This window comes from Esox lucius, chromosome 6, assembly GCF_011004845.1.
Source record: "Esox lucius isolate fEsoLuc1 chromosome 6, fEsoLuc1.pri, whole genome shotgun sequence".
In the NCBI taxonomy this organism is placed as follows: Eukaryota; Metazoa; Chordata; class Actinopteri; order Esociformes; family Esocidae; genus Esox; species Esox lucius.
Window position 1 is genome coordinate 29,758,260 of NC_047574.1, and position 15,324 is coordinate 29,773,583.

At 40.8% G+C, this 15,324-nt stretch overlaps 2 protein-coding genes across 2 annotated transcripts in view; both read left to right on the forward strand.

Annotated features, from left to right (window-relative positions):
* abcc2 (ATP-binding cassette, sub-family C (CFTR/MRP), member 2) overlaps positions 1–15,324 on the forward strand; it is an 87,815-nt gene that overhangs the window by 34,507 nt on the left and 37,984 nt on the right. Inside the window, exons 13-17 of the mRNA XM_010863984.4 lie at positions 3,185–3,322; positions 3,422–3,568; positions 3,853–3,937; positions 4,155–4,221; positions 14,792–14,918. Coding sequence (XP_010862286.2) covers positions 3,185–3,322; positions 3,422–3,568; positions 3,853–3,937; positions 4,155–4,221; positions 14,792–14,918 — 564 coding nt within the window. The remainder of the gene's footprint in view (positions 1–3,184; positions 3,323–3,421; positions 3,569–3,852; positions 3,938–4,154; positions 4,222–14,791; positions 14,919–15,324) is intronic.
* LOC109615571 (zinc finger BED domain-containing protein 1-like) lies at positions 8,399–10,504 on the forward strand. The gene is made up of 2 exons (XM_020045098.2): positions 8,399–9,107; positions 9,427–10,504. The coding sequence occupies exons 1-2, from the start codon at positions 9,002–9,004 to the stop codon at positions 10,446–10,448; spliced, it is 1,128 nt and encodes a 375-aa protein (XP_019900657.1). The 5' UTR covers positions 8,399–9,001; the 3' UTR covers positions 10,449–10,504.

The following is a 15,324-nucleotide window of genomic DNA, read 5'->3' on the forward strand; positions in this document are numbered from 1 at the left end:
GTCTTGCCAGGTGAGCTCTCCTCACCACTGGGATGCCCTCCCTCCAATGCCTCTTGGGGGCGGAGTCACTGGCTTGTTGTCTCTCTGTTGTGCACTTGTGCTATTGGGCTGTATTCTGCTGGCAATACTCTGCCCATTCAGGGTGGTTGCGATCAGTGGGTGTCCCTTTGGTTGATGCTTGGCAATGTGGGTGAATTGTTTGATTTCCTGTCTGTTGGGCCCTGTCCGGGGCCTCCCCCTGATAGAGCCACAGTGTCGCCGGACCCCCTGTCTCAGTCCCAAGGTCTTACGCTGCTATATTATTGTGCTGTGGGAGTAGGGTCAGCCCTCCTTCTCCACTATAAATCCTTGTTGATATGAAGAATGCATTTTCTGAATTTTCCCAGTCTCCTCCCGTTTTGAACTTAGGAGGGCTTGAGGTCCTGGCCCACATCTGCGGAGTACTTGGCTTGGGGGACCCATTGCTGTCCCTGTCCAGAGTCCTCCTGGTTGTGTTGCAGATCGAGATGGTGCCTGACGATTTCAGCTGCCACTGTGCTGACACCTCCCCTTCCCCCGTCTGGTCCCTTTCCTTGTCCATCTGGTCATGCTTCCAACCTGGACTAAGTTTAAATAGACTCTAGACTATGCCCACATGCATTTATTAATTATTAAAATTGTAATCTTAATATGTTCACTTGGCACAGCCAGAAGAGGACTGGTCACCCCTCTGAGCCTGGCTCCTCTCTAGGTTTCTTCCTAAATGTTGGCATTCTTAGGGAGATTTTCCTTGGGCTTTAAGGCCAGGTGTTTTGTAAAAGTACTTTGTAACATCTGCTGATGTAAAAAGGGCTTTATAAATGAATTTGATTGATTGATATAGCGTATTGGTTAAACACAGTTTGCGTGAAACCAACCAGGGATAACAACATTGATTATTTCTAATTGTGGGCTGGCTGAACTAGGCTTGCCTGAATTTGTTTTTTTCATACAATTAAATATATTTTGTTAACCTTGCCTTTATTTTTATTAAATAAAAACATTTCAGTTACATTTTTCTTTTCTTGCAGTCAATACATTTGAGCCCTATTTGGCTCCATACGGAAGTCTCCTGCAAACTGTAGATTGTGACACTTTCAGCCCATCATTTTTTGGACACTTATTTTTGGGTTGTTTTTGCAGCCATTGCAGTCATCATCTGTCATCATCTTCTGGTATTCTCCTAAGGCTTTCCATTCCTGATACAACAAAGATGATACGACAATAATGATTTCAAAGATTTGTTTATCAACCACATGGTGGTGCTATTGGGGTTCGCCACATTTGCAAGCTTTCCATGCTCACCCAATTTAAAGTAAAACCTTGAACAGGTGTACAAGTCCATCTTCTCCCAAGGAATATATTTGCAAATGGGACCCATTTAGTCGGATTGACATATTTTTTTCTGCAATTCTGAATTAATGAAAAATGCTCCAAATGCTACTTCAAATTACCAATGTAAAGTGTGATTACCTTTTATACACATGGTTGTGAGTTTAGTTTAAATGAAAGATGTTTCCATTTGGCCGCATGGGGATATTGGTTTACAGCTATGGACATGAGTTGGATATGTGTCCTATGGGAAAAACTGCAATCTGGCTACTAATAACTTAATGCTGAAACCCACTAAATGCTTCTTGCAGCTTTAATTATTATTATTATTATTATTATTCCGGCAAAAAAGGGTGTTTTTTGCAAATTCCTGTGAGATTAACTGGCTTAAAGGGATCCACATTTTTATGATATTAAAGGGCCAAGGGCCACAACTTCTGGTGCAGTGGCATGCATATCGGCCTCATGGTTGGCCTGTCACAAGCCTCCAAAGTTTCACTTTGTGCAAGCTCACCGCGCCCACCCCTTGTGACCTAGAGTCCTGAGAATTGGTACATTGGTGTGTCTCCTCATGATGAACATTTGTGCCATTGGGACCCATAAAGTCTACCATGATGGATTATCTGCCATTTTGGATTTTTTGAAAAACACAAAAAAATTTACTCCTCTGGCACCAAATGTTGGATATTCACATACTTTGATATTCGGCATCTAAGGACCATGGTCTTCAAAAGTTATATCAGCTAGACATTTATGTCAAAAACATGGATGCTATTGACCAATGAACATGGTAGGGGATGTGGTTTTGCACATATATAGACACACTTCCTACAGGGATAATTGTTTTTTATCAACCACACAGTGGCGCTATTGAGGATTTTCACGTTAGTAAGGTCACCATACTCCGTTTGAGATACAGCCATGAAAAGAGGTACATAAATCCACCTCCTCACAGGGAACATATTTGCCATTGGGACTCATTAACTTCGCTTTAATGGTTTGACGGATAATTTCAATTTGTGAAAAACTGTAAAAAATGTACTCCTCATGCACCAAATGACCTATTTTTACACACTTTGATATTTGGCATCTATGGACGATGGTTTTCAAAAGTTGTATCGATCAGGCCAGTATGTTGAAAAATATGGCCGCCATTGACAGATGAACATATGCAGGGGCGTGGTTTTGCACAAATATGCACAAATATAGACACATCTCTTACAAAGATTATGGTATTATAATTCTACTTGGTTTATATGTTACTAAAGATGATATGACCGTAATGCCTACAAAGATTTTTTTTTTATCCACCACCCTGTGGCGCTACTGAGGTTTCCTACATTTGCAAGCTTACCATACTCAACCCATTTAAAATCAAATCTTGAAAACAGGTGTACAAGTCCTTCTCCTCCCAAGGAATATATTTGCAATTTGGACCCATTAAGTTGGGTGAAATAATTTTTCAGTAATTCTGAATTTGTGAGAAACACTCCAAATGCTACTTCTGTAGCATCAAATGACCGATGTTAAGTGTGAGTACATTTGGTACACATGATCAGGGTTGTGAGTTTAGTTTATATAATATGTTTTCCATTTGGTTACATGTATAATAGTTAATAGGAAAAAAATATTTGTAATATTGTTAACAGCTATGGACATGAGTTGGATATGTGACCTATTGGAAAAAAATACAATCTGGCTCCCAATAGCTTAATGCTGAAACCCGGTAAATGCTGTTTAAAGCTTACATTTTTTCTGTCTTTCCCCTCTTCCTTTTCCTTCCATTCCTATTTTCTACATCTCTCTATCTCACTCCCTTCCTTTTTCTGTCAAGATCCTGAAGTTATATGCGTGGGAGCCTTCCTTCCAGAACCAGGTGATGGGGATCAGAGAACAGGAGTTGGGGGTGATGAGGAAGTTTGCTTACCTGTCCTCTGTCTCTACCTTCGTCTTCTCCTGTGCTCCAGCTCTGGTGAGTAGAAAGACAAGGAGAGAGAGGGAGACAAGCGAAAGAGCAAATTGAGTGAAATTGAAACAGACACCTGTGTATCTAATCTGTGCATCTCTATAGGTGTCTTTGGCAACCTTTGCAGTTTTTGTATCAGTGGACTCAGAGAATGTTCTGGATGCCGGGAAAGCATTTACCTCCATTTCTTTGTTCAACATTCTCCGCTTCCCACTAGCCTTTCTGCCAATGCTTATTGCTTCCATGGTGCAGGTACTCTTGAAAAACACACACACACACACACAAATTCAAACTTACATGCTCACACTGGCAATATATGGTATTGTAACCTAGATGCTGTGTAATGTAACCTAGATACTGTATTTACAAATTCCAGTCAGAATGCTTGATTCTGTGTTTTCTCAAGGTTTAATTAGAAACATTGCCAATGTAGTAAGATCATTTAACTTGGTAACACATTTGTTTTGCAGTGCAATCAAACAGTACTCACAAATGTGCAGAGGCACACTAAAAACCCTGTATGTTTGTCCTTCTAGACCACTGTTTCTAAGAAGCGTCTGGAGAAGTTCCTTGGAGGAGATGACCTGGACACCAACATAGTGCGCCATGATCCCAGCTTTAGTAGGTCAAGGCGTCAAAGATCACACAATAGGCTACATGATCTTTGCCTGGGTTTACCAGATACAGATCAAGCCTTGTCCCATGGACTAAGAAGCATTTTCCATTGAGAACATGCTTTTTAGCCAAGGACTAGTCAGTGTCCAGAAAACCGTCCATTCATATAAGTTGATTAAGCACCCTCAAATGTCTATGTGTCTCTCTCTCTCTCTTTTCCCAGACACAGCTGTGAGTGTGTGCAATGGAACCTTTGCTTGGGAGAAAGATGCTGAACCAGTGCTGAAGAAGTAAGTTTCCTGTTTCTTTGTCCTCCCCTTCCTAATTTCAGAATTTGCTCTTATGGCCGTGCCTCATCATCGCAACTGATGGCAGGCTCTGGAGAGTAGAAGAACGAGACCAATCGTTTATAGCATATCTAGCTTAACTGTTCTGCTTCTTATCACACTGCTCGATCACCCAGGAAGTACTCACCTGCACACTGGAAGGTGATGCATTCACCAACTAAAAAACCTAATCGAGCTGCTAGGTAGTGAGTAAATTGAGCCGCATGCTTATTCGTTTTTGTTGCTAATGCGGTTTACAACGTATGAAATGTGTTTGCTCTCATACTACCTAAACTGATGTATACTAAAACAAAAACAATGGGCAAAAGCATCAAAATTACTCTGGGACAGCAGAGGTCGATGAGCAGGTAATAACCATGTATGGCTTTACGGAGAGGAAGAGACTTGCGTCGTTGCTGTTACTGAAAACTTTGACCAGTCGTAAGAAAAGGCTCAGACTTAGGTCGCTAGAATTCAAGTTAACTCCAAAAAAACTCCCTAGAACACCCATAAGGAAGAACGAAAAGAAGACCAAATTCACCACAACATTTTTCATAATTTATTCACACACTATTACAATTGGGAAGTATGCAATCAAAACGACAAAACGTATTGAAACCTTTACACGGCTACGCCACATGAAAGCCCTTGACATGATTTTCACTTCTTTAAGTGTGACAGACAAGGTTGTCAATTCAAATCATACAAATCATATTGTCATGTGCACTCCATACAACATAGGGTAATTCTATTTCAACCAGCCATGACACCAAAAATGCTTGAATGTTCTGTAAACATTTTATGGAAATTGATAATAATAACATTCCTCTAAATTATTTGAAATTAGTAGCTGACTCATTTAAAGGTGATTTAGTTATCTACTCGACGCATCTTTCTCAGAACAACGATAGGCGATAGGCCTACATGCTTTCACGTTCCTGGGGTTTCTGCAAAATTTTGACAATGTTGGTGGTTGTGGAGCAAATCATCGGACTACTGCAGATTTAGTGTATGTGCGAAAATTTAATTTTTAAAAGAGGACCTCAGCATAGTTCTTTTGTATTTTTGAGTGATTTTTTTATGATGGAGGATCTAAGACAGCTGTTGGAGGAACGGATCAACCGCTTAGAAGATTTAGTCACCAGAGCATTCCTCCGGTCGGACAATGGACCTACAGCAAATAGTTAATAGCTATGGAAGATTTAGTTAAAATTAGGCATTTTTCCAATGTCTCTAAAAACAGCTGCCATTAAGCCCTTATTAAAAAGATAACACTGGATGCATCTATAATGAACAACTATAGACCTGTATCAAATCTCCATTTTATAGCCAAGATCATTGAGAAGGTTGTCTTCAATAAACTCAGCAATTTTGTGACCTCAAGTGGTTTCTTAGACACATTTCAGTCAGGTTTCCGACCTCACCACAGTACTGAAACGGCCCTGATTAAAGTTGTAAATTATATATGGCTGAATACTGATTCTGATAAAATAACAGTTCTGGTTCTATTAGATCTCAGTGCAGCATTTGACACTGCAGATCATAGAACACTTATAGATAGCCTGGAAAATTGGGTAGGACTCTCCTTGATTGGTTCAGATCTTATCTAGATGGCCATAGTTACTTTGTCACCATTGGTAATCAAGAATCTGATAGGGTGGCTATGACATGCGGAGTTCCACAGGGATCAGTTCTCGGACCACTTCTGTTCAATCTCTATATGCTACCTCTGGGCCAAATTCTACAAAACAACAACATTAACTACCACAGCTATGCCGATGACACTCAAATATATATGGCTCTCGAACTGTATGACAACAGCTCAATAGGCTCTCTGTGTCACTGTATAGAGCACATAAATACAGTGGGGCAAAAAAGTATTTAGTCAGCCACCAATTGTGTAAGTTCTCCCACTTAAAAAGATGAGAGAGGCCTGTAATTTTCATCATAGGTACACTTCAACTATGAGAGACAAAATGAGAAAAAAAATCACATTGTAGGATTCTTTATGAATTTATTGGTAAATTCCTCTGTAAAATAAGTATTTGGTCACCTACAAACAAGCAAGGTTTCTGGCTCTCACAGACCTGTAACTTCTTCTTTAAGAGGCTCCTCTGCCCTCCACTCGTTACCTGTATTAATGGCACCTGTTTGAACTTGTTATCAGTATAAAAGACACCTCAAACAGTCACACTCCAAACTCCACTATGGCCAAGACCAAAGAGCTGTCAAAGGACACCAGAAACTAAATTGTAGACCTGCACCAGGCTGGGAAGACTAAATCTGCAATAGGTAAGCAGCTTGGTGTGAAGAAATCAACTGTGGGAGCAATTATAAGAAAATGGAAGACATACAAGACCATTGATAATCTCCCTCGATCCGGGGCTCCACGCAAGATCTCACCCTGTGGGGTCAAAATGATCATAAGAACGGTGAGCAAAAATCCCAGACCTAGTGAATGACCTGCAGAGAGCTGGGACCAAAGTAACAAAGGCTACCATCAGTAACACACTACGCCGCCTGGGACTCAAATCCTGTAGTGCCAGACATGTCCCCCTGCTTAAGCCAGTACATGTCCAGGCCCGTCTGAGGTTTGCTAGAGAGCATTTGGATGATCCAGAAGAGGATTGGGAGAATGTCATATGATCAGATGAAACCAAAATATAACTTTTTGGTAACAAAGGGTATATAGCAAAGTATTGAGATGAACTTTTGTTATTGACCAAATACTTATTTTCCACCATAATTTACCAATAAATTCATAACAAATCCTACAATGTGATTTTCTGGATTTTTTTTCTCATTTTGTCTCTCATAGTTGAAATGTACCTATGATGAAAATTACAGGCCTCTCTCATCTTTTTAAGTTTGAGTAATCAAAAGTTACGTTACTGACTACAAATGTTGACAGGTAACTGTAACGGATTACATTTAACCTGCCAAACCCTGATGCTAGGAATGGAATGTAGATTTTTCTAAGTCCTCTTGTTTTAAAGGGATGAGCACTATTATGGAATGTCCATATTGATATCATTAGCATTTTGTATATCGGTATAATGGCTGCTGGGCAAAAAACAAACAATGTCTGTCTAGATGGACCTAAATTGGTGAATACTAACTAGCTGTTCCACTTCCAAATCTGTAGCAATATTTCTATATCTTTGTAAATGTTCCATCTCTGTACTATTAGCTAAGAACACCACCATCTAAGCTCTGCTAGTTTAGGAGAGTGAGCTTGTTAACCAATTATCCAAGGTAACTAACTAACATTATTTTGCTAGCTAACTTATGCTAAAACAGATCAGATTAAGCAAGTTTATGAAAAAAGTACACTAGCATCAACTAAACTTAAGCTACACATTATGTACAACCCTGCTCCCCAAAAAGTTGTGATGCTGCGTAAAATGCAAATGTAAACACAATGTAATGATGTGCAAATCATTTATTTGTAGCATGTATTTAATTGAAAATCGTACAATGTAGGTATGGGTGATATATGTCCTCTACGATAATATTTTGATTGTTTTGTTAAGGATGTGCAAATTGACATTATCGAATATTTAAATTACTTAGGGGAAAAAACACTTCAAAACACGCATTAAAACTACACATTTACTATATCAGATAGGCGTGCAGCAGAAGCCCTTGGCTGCAGCAGGGCAACTCACATGATCGCTATTGGGCCTATCTCTCACGGGTATGGTTACCGTGCATGAACGCAACACTGGTTAACTTGGGCTAAACAGTAGACAACATGGAGACACCCACAGTCTCGCAATCTACCTCGGATGACTTGATAAACGTGGATCAGCCTCATTTGCATGAAGTGGTTTGGTTTTGAGAAGACTGATGTTGCACAAAAGACGGCACTCTGCAGGGTGTGTCGGAAACAGATCGCTGTTAAAAGCAGCTCGAAGACCAACTTGTTTCACCACCTGCGAACCAACCATAGCAAGGAATACCAAGAGTATGAAAAGCTTCGAGACTCCGCTGCCCAAGAAAAGCCGACATTGGCTAAGGTATCTGCTGCACAACACAGCAAACTTTTGCGGATTTGTTTAGCAAAAATGTGCCTTACGATAAGAAAAGCAACCGATGGCAAGACATTACAAAAGCTATCACCAGGTTTATAGGAAAATAAATGCTGCCGATTCAACTGGTGGAGAGAGGGCTTTATCCACCTTATTCCTAGCTCCCATGATATCTTGCGTGAATTATGGGTATGACTTCCCGAGCAGGCGATTGCCATGGTAACGGTCATAAACAGTCATTGCGGTACGCTTATTGTCTTTCAGCGTTTGGGAAATAAAACATGTAGGAACACAGCCTGTTACACCTCAAACGGGACAATGTGATTATATCTCTGCCTTCTACTATTGAGGGATGGGAGGACGACCTGAAAAAGTGTCCTCAGATAATGTACACTAGCGTATTTAACTACTTTATCAACTCTGTTGTTATGGACGGTGAAGCTATGAATAACCTGAAAACTCTGAGTCTTATCAGTACCTCCACAGCAATAAAGTCGGTGTCAGAAGGTGTCACACTTCGCAACCACTACGGATTTATGGTCGAGCAGAACATCTGAGCCGTACCTCTACTTGACGGTGCATTTCATCGACGAATCTTGGCTACTTTCGCACTTTTGTTCGCAAACATCTTACTTCCCAGATGACCATACAGGCGACATCATTGCTGAAGGTCTAAAGGATGCCCTGGCATCGTGGTCACTGGGGATGATTGTATGGTTTGCATGACCACAGACAGTGGTGCAAACGTTGTCAGTGCACTCCGAGTTAACAGCTGGACGAGGCTACCGTGTTATGGGCACAGACTCCATATTGCCATTGGTAAGTGGCCTACTTTGATTGCTTCTACAAAATGCAGTTGATGTGAAAGTTATTTTGTTTGTTGGAATGGCAAATAGATAATTTTTTACAAAAATAAGCAAAACTTTTGCACTAGGTGTATGAAATTGAACAAATACTACATTAAATTAACAGTAATTAAACTGCAATAAACAAATGCATAACTGCAATAAACAAATGCATACAAATTGTGTGTAAAGGTAAGCTACTATTAGACCAACATATCTGACAAGGACATCACATCATTAAACTGTGAAATTGGCTCACAATAAATGTTCTGTAAATATGAAATATTTTCCAGAGAAGAGCATGAGGGATCCTAGAATAGACCGAGCCATTGGAGTTTGCAAGAAGGTCGTTAGAGCTTTTTCCAATAGCTGGAAAATGAAGAGAGCACTTTGTGATGCCCAAGATCAGCTGAAGCTCCCAAAGCATAAACACAGAATCGCCAACTTGATGGGGATCAAGACAGCGCATGATAGATTTATTGAGCAAGAAAAGGCCATTCGTCATGTGCTGGATGCAGACAAAAAGTGCAGGCATCTTATTCCAACATGGCAAGATGTTGATGTGCTGGAATCAGTGAGCAAAGTGCTTAGTCCTCTGTTAAAATTTACAGATGCTCTTTCAGGTGAGCAACTTGTAATAGTGTCCTACCCGAAACCTGTCTTGGCATTGTTCAACTCTGAGGTCCTGGCAGTGAAATCTGATGACACAGACCTAACCAAACAAATAAAAACAACCATCCTGGAGTACCTGAACACCAAGTACAAAGAAGACTGTGTGGATGACCTGTTAATTTTGTCATCCACACTTGACCCCCGCTTCAAAAACCGTTATAATGATGATGACCAGATTAAAGCCACTGTGTCAGCAATTACCTCTGAACTCATTGCTATGACAGTGGAAGACAGCCCTGCCCCAGGCCCCACAACTACTGCAGCTATGGCTACTACTGCAGAAGGTGGAGCAGGTGGTGGTGGTGGTGGTGATGATTACAAGGCAAAAAAGACCAAAAAGTATTTTGGGAGTTACTTCAAAAAACACAAAGCCGGAGGAGAGGAGGCACTGGCCACTGCAATTGAAAAGGAGGTCAAGAGCTTCTTACTGATACCTGAGGTGGACAGTGATGTTAATCCACTTGATTGGTGGAAATCACAAGAGGTACATTTCCCCAGACTGGGGAAAATTGCTAAAAAATATCTATGCAGCCCTCCAGAAAGGACATTCAGCACTGGAGAAAATGATGTAACATGTCACCAGGCTGCACTTAAACCTGACACTGTGGACAGACTGGTGTTCTTGGCTCATAATTTGAAGTAAATGTACATGTGAACAGTGAGCAGTTGGCCTATAATGTTTTATACATTTCCAGCATCTGTCCATGCCAGTGTGTGCTGTAATAATAATGACAATTTTTTTTATTTGTCTGTAAATTGTGGACTTTGTTTACATTAATGTAATTTGTCAAAAAATTTATAAATATATTTTATGTTATTTAAGAATCTGATTCGGAAGTGCAGATTTTCCTTTTTATTTTTGTGTAGTCTTTGTACTGGGCAGGACTTGAAGTTAGGCATTTGTTCAATAAGGCCATATGTTGTAAGGCAATAAGGCCATTAGGACATGGTTGTGTGCAATATGTTACAGAACACCGCCTTTTGTTTATTATTATGATTTAATCTTGCTTGTATGCTGCACAATTTACATTACAGCAGAGGTGTACAATTGAACGTTTATTCAGAGTTCAATGTTCCTATATTAGTTCAATTAGTATTTTATATGTCTTTAAATAGTTTTTACTTGAATACTTACATTTTAAAGAAAATAAATAAGAACTGTTTTCATTCAACATTGTGCCCATTATTATCATCAGTGATTAAGTAACTCATTTGTAAAGGATATCGTCTAATTATCGTTATCGTTAAAATATCGAGATATATTTTTTTGTCCATATCGCCTTTGATATATTGTATGAGGACAACATATCAACGGTTGAAAGTGAGAAGATGTTTTGGGAAAAAAACATTCCCGTTTTGAATTTGACGCCAGCAACACATTTCAAAAAGTTGGGACAGTAGCATGTTTACCATTATATTGCAACACCTCTTCTTTTAACAACACTTTGTAAGCGTTTGGGAAGCGAGGAGACCAATTGCTGTAGTTTTGAAAGTGAAATGTATACCCATTCTTGCTTGATTTAGGATTGCAGCTGCTCAACATGGGTTGAGCTGCACCTTTGTCTGGTTGAGCACCTTTATTGTGTTTTTCTTTTCATAATGCGCCAACAGTTTTCAATGGGTGACAGGTCTGGACTGCAGGCAGGCCAGTTAAGCACCCATTTACTATGGAGCAATGCTTTTCTAATATCTGGAGAATGTGGTTTGGCTTTGTCTTGCTGAAATAAGCAAGGCATTCCCTGCAAAAGACATTTTCTGGATGGCAGCATATTTTGCTCCAAAACCTGTAAATATTGTTCAGCAATAATGGTGCCTTCACAAATGTGCAAGTCACCCATGCCATGTGCACTAATGCACCCCCATACCATCACAGATGCTGGCTTCTGAACTGTGCACTGATACAGGGGTGACTGGTCCTTAGGGGCAGGTGAAGCACAGCCCCAGAAAAAACTGCAACAAAATTATTTTAATTTCTCAAAGATATAATTTTATGCAGAATGTTAGTGTGATCAATGTAAATCACACGAATTTGATGCCAAGTGGGGCTGACAGCTGGTAGCCCCACTATAGAGTCATTTCGTATTTCAGACCTGATTAGCTGTCTGTCTGGCGCCAACATTAGTCGGCAAGAAGATGCTAGGAGGGGAGATTGTCTTAGCTAGCTTGTTAGCTTCATAAACTCCAGATAACTTGAGAAAATGGATTTCATACACAAGCACCGGTTTGAAACCCTTAAGTTGGAGGAGAAACTTAAAGTAAAGCGACTTGGTGCCCATCAGCCACAGGATATTGTCATCACTCAAACTGAGGGTAAAAGTAACCGCGGGTTTAACGTGGAGTGGTTTTTTAAGAAAAAGTGGCTAACGGTTAGTTAACAAAAGTTTTTCATGTTTTCCATGTCTGCTATTTGGTGGAGATGGTACTTGGTCGAGGACGTGTTACAAAGATTTGAAACATCTTTCTGAGAGGATTGCAAAACACGAGAGCAGCGGGAGTCATCTGGACAATGCTGTGAAATGGGTCTTACTTGGAAGGGTAAATGTTGCAGCCCAAGTTGACAGTGCATACAGGCACTCCTTTGAGCAGCATAACAAACAGGTGGAGGAAAACCATGTGAAAACTGTATGGAAAATGTGAAACCTCACTGCGGGGGCACGACGAGTCGGATTGATTTTCGAGACTATGTGTGAGGGCGATTCGAGACTTCAGAGGCAACATGACACTCAGCCCATCTTCAAAGGGACTTCTACCACTGTACAAAACGAACTGTTAGACTGTACGTATTAAATGTACAGGGAGGAGATAGGCAAGCAAGTGGACGAGACATCATTTGTTGCCATACAGGCAGATGAGACAACTGATGTCTCCTGTAAATCATATGGTGGTTGTGTTGCCTGACAATACAGTGACAGAGAGGTTTTTGGAGTTTGTGGAAGTCAAAGATAAAACTGGACTTGGCCTCTCTAATAGCATCAAGGGTGTGCTGGAACTACTGAAGCTGGGAGAAAAGCTGATTGCTCAGACTTATGATGGTGCAGCTGTAATGAGTGGAAACATCCGAGGGGTACAGACAGACTAATGAAAGAGACATACCCACATGCCCAGTTTGTTCACTTCTATGCTCACCAGCTGAACCTGACCTTGCAGCAACTTTGTTCAGCAAGGATGAGCATCCTGAAGATGTTTTTACAGATTTAACTGCTTTTGCCACCTTTTTCTCTGACGCTCCAAAACGTGTTTACGGCACTTGCTGAGGCAACACAGAGGCGCATTCTAAGGCCACCCGCTGTACGATAGAACTTTAAAAGTAGAACTGTCAATGCAGTTTGGGAAAACCGCACTGCGCTGCTCCTGTGTATGTAGGACAAACGCACACAACCAGGATGGGATGAGGCCACCAAAAGTGAGGCATACAGCCTGTCTAAAAACTCAGGGGACGAGCCTTTCTGCAGCTGCTGGATTTTTTTCTTCTTCCTTATGCCAGATGTTGATGTTTTATATAACACTCTGCAAAAATGGAGCGTCAGTGCATCTGGGATTAGCAGTGCGCTCACCCGTTTTAAGGAGAATGTCCAGAATATGCTGAAGCAAACTGATAAATGGGCTGCCACCGTTCACGATGGAACAGACAAGCCAGGCCGACAAGTAACCAACACAGCACCGGTGATGGAGGCATGCGACACAGTCATCTCCCAGGTGGAGCAGAGGTTTTCACAAAGTGACCACCTGATCGCTGCCAAGCTGGTTGACAGCTCGCTCATCCCAAAATTGTTCCTATCATTCCCTACTTCTGAGCTTGACTGTGCGGTGAAACTATGGCCTCTAGGAAATTAGGAAAAGTTGAAGTCTTAGCTGACCACTCTGTACCGCCACACTGAGCTTCACACTGGTAAGACGGCCCTGTCTCTGTTAAGATCTATCCATGAGAACAACCTAGAGGAGGCTTTTGCAGAGACCGTTGCTCTGCTGAAAATGATCATAACACCTATGATGACATCCGAGTCAAAGAGGAACTTTTCCACCTTGAAGAGGGTAAAAACCTTCACTCGCAATACCATGGGACAGCCGTGACTCAACCCATTGGCCATGTTGTCCATCGCAAGCCAGCTGATTCAGCAGCTACATGACTTCATTCCCAAAGTAATCGAAAAGTTTGCCCAGAGGAAGAACCACCGTGACACCTTTCTTTTCAAGTGAGCCCTCAGCAGGTTGATAAAATAGCCTTGAAAGCATATTTTGTCATCCTGCCTTTGTGGTGCTGGTCCGTGCATTGGTCATGTTTTCGTGCTGGATTTATTGATATAGATGGTGATGAGTGTCAGTGTCCATTCTTGTCTATTAAGGTTGTTGTCATAGAATGGATCTGTATCCCTACAAAGTTGTCTTTCCGCTTCGTTGTGGCCTTCAGTGGTGTTGAACTCATTGCTGTTCGTGAGTTGCATTCCTAATTTAGGTTTGTAAATGTGACAGTGGTAATTTTACGTGTTTGTGTGTGTGAGAGAGAAGGAGAGCAATTGCACAAGGTCTCTCTCTCTCTCCAGTATGTGTAGTACAACACCTGGTAGAAGCTAGCCGCTTTGTCGTTAAAAGTGTTTTGTGGAACCACGCTGTTTGTTGATGTGTTAAAAAAACACTTAAAGAGCAAGAGGGAGTTTTGTAGCTCCACTGGTATGTATCCTATATTTTGAAATGGTTTGTGCCCCACCAATTTTTTACATATAAAAACGTCACTGCACTGATAACAAGTCGTGTTGTAGTACAATTTTAGTGTTTTCAATGGTCACTAACCTGGCAGGACAATACCATGGTATGTGCACCAGGAATAATGTCCTGTAAAGTTACTGACCAAAATATTACATTCCGTAAGTACCAGTTAACTGATTGTTGAATATACTTTGTCAAGTTTTAATGAACATACCGTAAATGTTTGGCATTTGTGCTTTGTTAAATATTGAATTGTATGTTGTCTGTGTGTGCGCATGTCAGTGTGTCACTGGACATTAAGCCCGGCAGACTGGTAGCGGTGGTGGGAGTGGTGGGTTCTGGGAAATCCTCTCTGATATCAGCGATGCTTGGAGAGATGCACAGCACGAAGGGCTTCGTCAACGTACAGGTAATGTATACACGCACTTGCAGTACACATGTCAGATCACTAAAATGTTATTACAGATTTGACAAAAACTCACATTTCCACCCAGTGTGTTTTGTTTATGCCGGTTGGGAGAGGGATAGATATAAAAGCAAATACTGATGTACACTGCCAGTCAAAAGTTTTAGTTTTTATTGAAATTCAAGCAGTTCAAGTCCAGTGAATAAGCTGAAATGGTACAAAGGTTAAGCGATAAACTGCCAGAGGTAAAAAAAAACAATGTATACATTTAAGAGTTATAAAAAAAGGCATTTTCAGGGAACAAGTAATGGGTAGTATATTGCTATAATAATGGCGAGAAAAAGACAATTTACAAACACAGACAGACCATTATAACCCTCAAAAGTGTAAGTCTTTCCTTTAGGGAAAT